This window comes from Watersipora subatra, chromosome 9 (genome assembly GCF_963576615.1).
Source record: "Watersipora subatra chromosome 9, tzWatSuba1.1, whole genome shotgun sequence".
NCBI lineage: Eukaryota > Metazoa > Bryozoa > Gymnolaemata > Cheilostomatida > Watersiporidae > Watersipora > Watersipora subatra.
In genome coordinates, this window is record NC_088716.1 from 14,177,913 (window position 1) to 14,185,530 (window position 7,618).

At 37.2% G+C, this 7,618-nt stretch overlaps 1 protein-coding gene across 1 annotated transcript; it reads left to right on the plus strand.

Annotated features, from left to right (window-relative positions):
• Nucleotides 1–654: 654 nt before the first annotated feature.
• LOC137404813 (piggyBac transposable element-derived protein 4-like) lies at nt 655–1,428 on the plus strand. The gene has a single exon (XM_068091044.1). The coding sequence runs from the start codon at nt 655–657 to the stop codon at nt 1,426–1,428; it is 774 nt and encodes a 257-aa protein (XP_067947145.1).
• The last annotated feature ends 6,190 nt before the right edge of the window (nt 1,429–7,618 follow it).

A 7,618-nucleotide genomic window follows, 5' to 3' on the forward strand; every position in this document is an offset into this window, starting at 1 on the left:
TTATGGTGCGCTATCAGAATCTGCTGACAATGCTGACCTTGTTACTTCTATTGTATCTGCTACTGGTGAAGGTATTTTAGCACAACTGTGCCTTTATTATGAAATTCATGATTCTGCATGATTCCTTTGTTGAGAAGAATTATCGTTTCTGCAAATGCTTGATGCCAATCTACATGACTCATCTATACGCAGACTTTCAATAAATTCTGTGCTCTGTTAGGTGTGAGTCCAGTAAGTACTAGGAGAGGAAGAGGCAGAGGTTTTCATGCTCATGGTAGAAGTCATGGTACCGGAAGTAATGCAGGACGTGGTGCCAGGAGGCCTAGAGGGCGTGCTAGTTGTGCAGCATCTGAGCTTGTTTGGGTAGATCCTTCTCCAAGGCAGTTGGACAGGTTTGACGGTTCCACTTCAGGTCTGAACAATTCAGAGCTAGCTCCTGGCTGCTCAATAATGAATTCTTTCCATGCAATATATGACTACACATTTTCCGGTTACTCAAGAGTGAGACCAACCGTTATGCCAATCAAACTCTTACTGACACTGACAGAATGATATGGAAGCCTATCACTTTTGATGGCCTGTACCAATTCTTTGCTATGGCGATTCACATGTGCTTAGTTCACAAACCTGCCATAGATTATTACTCCAGCGCAAATGCATTCCACTTTTCCAAATGCTATTGGCCTGGATAGAGACAAGTTCAAGCTCATCCTAAGATATCTACACCTAAATGACAATGAAAATTATGCCAGACGCGGTGGTCCTAACCATGACCCTTTGTATAAAGTCAAACCTTTCTATGACCACTTGATATCCAAGTTCAGTTATTTGTACAAGTCTGGTGCAAGTATCACTGTTGATGAAGCTGTTTGTCCTTTCCATGATAGGGAGCATTTCAAGGTTTGTATGAAGAATAACCCTAACAAGTATGGCTTGAGAGTAGAGCATGTATGTGAATCCACTACTGGCATTGTTTGCAACATGGAGGTTTACACAGCTACTGGTAATAACATGGTAGAACCGCTGTTGACATGTGTTTTGAGTCCATTTGCTAACAAGGGTCATAGGATGCTCATGGATAGGCGTTACAGTTTACCTGTAATATTCAAGAAGCTACGAGAGATGAGTTGTTATACAATAAACAAAAATCGCCCACACCTTCCAATAGAGTTCAAAAACAAAAAGCTCAAAAAGGGTGAATGCGTTGCCAAGCAGTGTGGAGACATACTGGCTACTATGTGGAAAGATGTTAGAGATGTATTCACATTGTCAACTGTAGATGCCATGATCAATACTAGCACTCCAGAGCCTCGGTACAGCAACTATGAGATGTTGAAGCCAGCATCAGTAATCACATATAATAAGAGCAAGGCATGTGTAGACAAGCACAATCAGATGGTATCTTATTATCCTTTCAGACGCAGGTGAAATGGTGGGAAAAGCTGTTCTTCTGGCTTTTTGAAATGGGCCTTATCAACTGCTACAAAATGCACCAGATTTTTAATCCTGGACGTAAGTTGGTCTTTTGTAGCTATCTGCGTTCTCTTGCCAATGAGTTGTCTACACAGGTTGAATATGTGACAACACCATCAGCGGCTCAGTTACAAGTGAGGAACAGACCTGGTGATCTCTTTCCTATTCGCATACCACCTACCAAACATCAGCAGTTTCCTACACTTTGTTGCGCACACTGCTCATCTAAGACAGGTCCTAGTGGGAAGAAGCGAAGAAAAGAAAATTCTTGGTTATGTAAAGAGTGCTCAGTGGCTCTGTGTGTAGCTTGCTTCCATCCATATCATCGCCCTAATAGCCGTTTCACCGAATAATATTTTCATCTTCTATGGTCTATGCTTCTACCATCTGTATTCTTCTTGCATTCTATAGTCATCCATGTTATGGTAAATTGTGTTAGTACTTTTGTTAAAGATGGCATCAATGTAATTGGCTAGTGGTCGTGCATTGGCCCTTTGTGACGACACCTGTGTTTGTTCTTTTTGCAACATGTTGAAAGGGCGACAAAAGGCAAACGTCGTTAGATAGGTTTTTTTAAACAACCGGCTGATCGTGAGAGCAAAACAAAGGAAAAATTAGCTAAACCGCGAGAAACTTAAAACTATGAGACCTGATACACAACTACTGCGTAAATTAAATAAAACTTTCAGAGTATAGAACCTCATCTGAAAAAAATTATTACATAGCATAAAGTACCAATGTAATTTAAAAATTTTAAATAAATTTTTGCATGTGATAACGAGAGTGAAAAAGATCCTAAAATGCTCTGGTAGTGAATATACTCCTTTTGCTCAAAAACTTCCTACCGAGAGACTGAGTTATACTCACGATTCAGGGAGGACCTGAAGTTGGCAGCTGTTCAAGTTTAGCTTAGTGAGATTAGTAAGAGCTCCAACGACCTCAGGGAGGCCTTCTTTGAAGTTGTTGTTTTTCAGCCATAGCCCATTCAGTTGAGTCAGAGAGGACAGACTGTAATATGTACATGTGATAAAATAAAGGTATAATAGTATAGGATCACAGGATATGATAAAGTATCTCAGTACATAAGACGAATTTGTTCTACTATTAAATGAAGAGCAACAGAGCAGATGGGCAGCTAAATTGAATGTTCAGTTATAATAATAATCTGTAAGAACTATTAAAATAAACCAAACTATCACATGTACTGATAAGGAATCAATCCATGATTTATTATTGTCCATGTGTTGATGAAGTTATTACAGATAAGAACTCTTCAGTTGAAGCCACTCACTGATAGTAAAAGTTGTTTGATGATACTTTGTGGCGATTTATTACAGAGTAATATACTATCATGCATCAGAATATGTGTAAGTATTCAAACTATTCAAAAATGTAAGATATTAAACTATCTGTGATTGACTTAGGCAAAGTGATGCCTATCTGAACAGTGTTAGTACTAAACATGTGACACAGGAGTAGATATCAGTACATTGAGATAGTCCGGTAGTAAAAGGAACAAGTACAGATAATTTGTATCACCACTGTAGATACTCATAGAATACTTGATGATTTATCATAATGACTGATAGATTACATAATGCGGGATATGAGGTACTTTATTAGCTTTTCGTCACAAGAGTTTCACTAAAGTATACGTCACTGTATTGTACAAGTTACTGTATCAATTGGTAATATTATAACATTTACGGTGGATGAAGGAAATGTAAGGGCTATAACTTGGTATGAACTGCAGACTGTTGATATAGCAGGGTATTCCCATACTAAGGTATTGTATGTTATTTATTCACCTAGTTCATTACAGTTGGAAGGAGAATCACTACTCTGGTAGTATAAGTGAAGATAACTCTGTACAGTTTTACCTTTCCAACTGGCAGTTCTCTGGAATGTTCTCTAACCACAGCTCCTTCACCATAGGACAAAGTATATTCAATGGGGGAATCTTTCCTCTGCATTTAAAGCCTATAATGTAGTCTTCACCAACATCATTAAGTACCTCTTCCACTGTTCTGTCTTGCAGTGAGTCAAAGAACCAGCGATCAGACTCCTGTGTAGCCAGTTTGTAGTTAACTCTGTAGACTATAAAATAAGTTGTGAGAATATAATAAACCTCTTTTATTACTTACAACTAGAGCTGCACAACGATTATAAAAATTAATCGCGATTAATAACTGGTCTGAACCACTTCGATTAATCTTCGAATTAATCTAGCAAAAACCTGCATATTCAAAAACAAATAATACAGCTACATATAAATTAATTATATTTGACACAATTGTTAGCAGGAGTACATGTTATGCACAATGTACATAAGTTACAACGTAATAATTATTATGAGTATGAAAACAGTCTATGAATGTCTATAATTAAGTCAGCCAAGAATTGAGGTAGCACAGTTTATTCACATTATCCGAATAAAGAGATGCCCTCTTCCTACATACAATATTGCCAGCTTTAGAGAATAGTCACTCGCAGGGGGCAGTAGTAGTTATTGTCTGCGACAGCTGGTGATGATTTTTGCGTGGTAGAATGAGAATTAGTTAAATGATATTTTGATGATGATGTGCTGTGGTGGTAGGCAAATTCTTTCTGGTATATATTGCATTTTGCTTTCTTGTTTACGCTTCCAACAACATACGAAAATGCGCTACTTAGTACCGAAGGCATTTTTCTGCTTTCAATAGAGTGTCAACCTTATATTACTATTATTCTACAGCTGAAATGTGAGTGTGATTTTTGAAAAATGAAAATACATGTATAATTTACCTAGTGTAAGAAGGTTTTTAGAAATAAACAAAAAATAGACATTAAGATACATGTATTAAATAATACTGAAGACGCATTTGTTGCTATTACCTAGAAACATGTTGGGACAGCTAACAGCATGGCGGGTAACGGCTAGTTCGGCCCGGCGCTTGGGCGTTGTATAAACAAGTTTAATGTTAGCAGCTCACTTTGTGTTTTCATAGTTGAGTGCAAAATAATTGTGGTTGCATATAATTGATAAGAAAGTGTTGCTTGTCATACTATTTATTTGTTAGTAAATTAAACCGTAGTAACCTGCTACGTTAATTTTATATATTGAACAATACAAAGGAACCACATCATGACCACCACCTCGGTTGTATTTTATTTAAGATTAATTGGTTCAACTCAGTTAATCGCGTCTTTGTATTGTTGTTGTATTAATCGTTTAATTAACATGATCACCATGCAGCTCTACTTACAACTATATTTTTGTCATACCAACAGTAAGCTCTTGACTAAAAATAAAACACAACCATCATCTTTCTTTTTCTGTACCAAAGATTGAAAATTACATGTTGCTGAGAGATTTTTTAGTTCAAAGATAAAGCATAGACATCCTTTTCATAGAGTTCTTTCATGAGAAAGAACTTGCTCATCATAGTCAAATATGTGACAGACTTGAAAATTGAGTCATACATACTAATTGTGAAAATACATAATTTTAGTACATGTATATACTTGCACCATGACCTCTCCATTAGAGAATGAAGATGTCATGGTGCCTGTATATTCTAAAATTATGTATTTTCACAATTAGTATGTCTGTCTCCATTTTCAAGTCTCTATCACATATTTGACTATGGTGAGCATGGTTCAGTCAATCAGTGAAGTCATATTGGGTTAAATAGCTGGCTGATACTGCAGAGACTCATATAAACAACGGACTCATTAGAGGTCATTTTGTCTACCTCTTACAGGTCAAAGCTGGCACTCATAAATGTACAAAGTGAGATACAATATTCATCATGCTAGCACCAGGCAACCAGTAGACTGACTACTAGTAAATTACCGATACACACTGCAGCTTTCATATACTTTATACCATCCAGGAGATTAAACCAGCTTGAAATAAACCCTTAATAATTGACCGTGTCTCTACTAGATCTTCCATCTTCTCTACCTAAACCCTTACTATACCTTCAACTTCAATATCTATGGAAGGGGATGTTACGATGTGATGTGGCCTTGTGAAAACATTGTGAAAAATTGAGATGGAATTATAATCTAAACAAAGAAATATTCCTTTAAATCGCACAAAACTAGCATGTGAGTCTGTTATATTTTGAGTAAACAGAACTTTCCACAAAATTTCAGTTTTTGAAATTTTTAAGAAAACAAACGGTAGATAACTGCTGTAATGATAAATTAGTTGCAGAAATTACAACTGTGTTGCTCTCATGAATGGGAAATCAGTTACTACTTCACACTTACGTTGTGTTTTTAACATATTTATAAATCATAAGAAATTATATTTCACAATCATAAATGTCGAATAGCACACAAATTATATGACATGTATTTCATTTTTGTGAGTCACTTATATAAACAGCTAACACACAAGTTTTGCTTACCTTCAATAATTCTCTAATCTTTTTAATTAAAATCATTATAAACTGATCAGTTGTTTAAATATAACTGCAGTTTGATTGCAACTCATGTATAAATTTGTTCATCTTATCCAATGTCTAGACTAACGAATTACCTTCAGTTGTGCGTTGAGACTGGAGTGGTACTCCCTTCCCTCTTCTATCTTGTTCGGATGATGCGGCTTGAGGCTTTAGATGTGCTATAATGGTGATAATTTGGTAACAGATATGACAGTTTGATGAGAAAAAGTAGAAAAAGAAAACCTGTCTTTGTAAGAACAGTTGATATTATCAGTTGATAGCAGATTTGAATAAGTGCATACATGGAAACTACTACATTGTAACTCAAGAACAATCAGACCTGGAGTATTTTCAGGTAATCTATTATAAAATTGCAAATATTTGTCAGAGAATATGAGTGCTTCTTCTTTAACCAATAAAAATTATTGTTATAATTATGTTATTTGCAAGTTACATAGAGCACTTACCACTAGAAATGGCGTGTCTTTGAGAGATAACTTTGGACAGGTACTCTGTTACTTTCTGTGTTTCATCACCTGAAAGGCTGTAACCTGCAACAAAGAGAAAGGTTAACACGAATACAAGTTCATCCCATAGCAACCATTGAAACGAAATTGAAATTTACTCACATGGGTAGACGAGTGGAGAGGGAATGGTGGGTCTCTCACTTCCCTTGCTGTTAGCCTCCTGCTTGCTGCAGAATGTAGGCTGAAATCCAGAGAAACCTTCTGCATCAACTTTTAATTGGCATTTCATAGGATGATCAGCTACTGTTGAGAACACGGGACAGAGCCAATCCGGATCCACAAAGGTACCAGGGTGAGGATCCCGTAAATACAGACAGTGTGGGCATACAACTTTAACTGACGGTCGACAGGCTTTCCAGGTTGATGTGATGTATTGCAGGATAAGCTGAGTGGTTTCTATGAGACGCTTCCAAGATGAGGCAAGCAGTTGCGCTGAAGTTGAAACTTGAACAGTAACTCTTTGCTCTGCGAAGAAATTGATAAAATGGGTTGAACTCTCTCCGTGGTAAATCGTCGAGCCGTTGTTTCGAACCTTCATAGTTGAATGAAGACTGGTTTCCACATTCAAGAAATTGACTATCGCTAGATGAAATGCATAGATGGGTAAAGGCAAGCCTCCAAACTCTATTTCAAGTCGCAGCTGAAGATCTCCATCCGTCTCCCAAGAGCCATCCATGCTAGACTGAGAGGCAAAAGGAATAAGATAGTATTCTTTTGAACGCTTATGCACTGGCCCATGCAACACCTTAAAGCTCTTCAGTAGTTCTACAGACACTTCCCAGGGAAACTTGCCTGACTCCTTTGTCAACAGATAGTACAGAAGAGCTGAGTCTAGTATACCATCATGTTTAAAGACCTCAACCATTTCCTTGTATTTAGGTTTGTTTATCTGCCGACCTTGATACAGAAATGATGTAAAGGTAGCCAGCCTCTCTTTCCACTGCTCTTCCGCTCGATGATGAAACAAAAGAGATATTGTTTCGCTGATATGACGAATCTGGTTAAAGACAAATGGTTTGAGGGATGCTATTTGGTTATACCAGAGAATGCTACCAGTGTTGTGCATATATCGTAGCACCGTGTGCGATTCCTTTACGGAATACTTCTCCTCGATAAGTGAAAGATTTATGACTGACTTATCAGTTTGATCCGTCACAAACTGTGTGATTTCATTCCATGCTTCAG

What these genes read in the sequence shown, in the direction of transcription:
- LOC137404813 (XM_068091044.1), top strand. Translation starts at nt 655, where the DNA reads ATGCATTCCACTTTTCCAAATGCTATTGGCCTGGATAGAGACAAGTTC.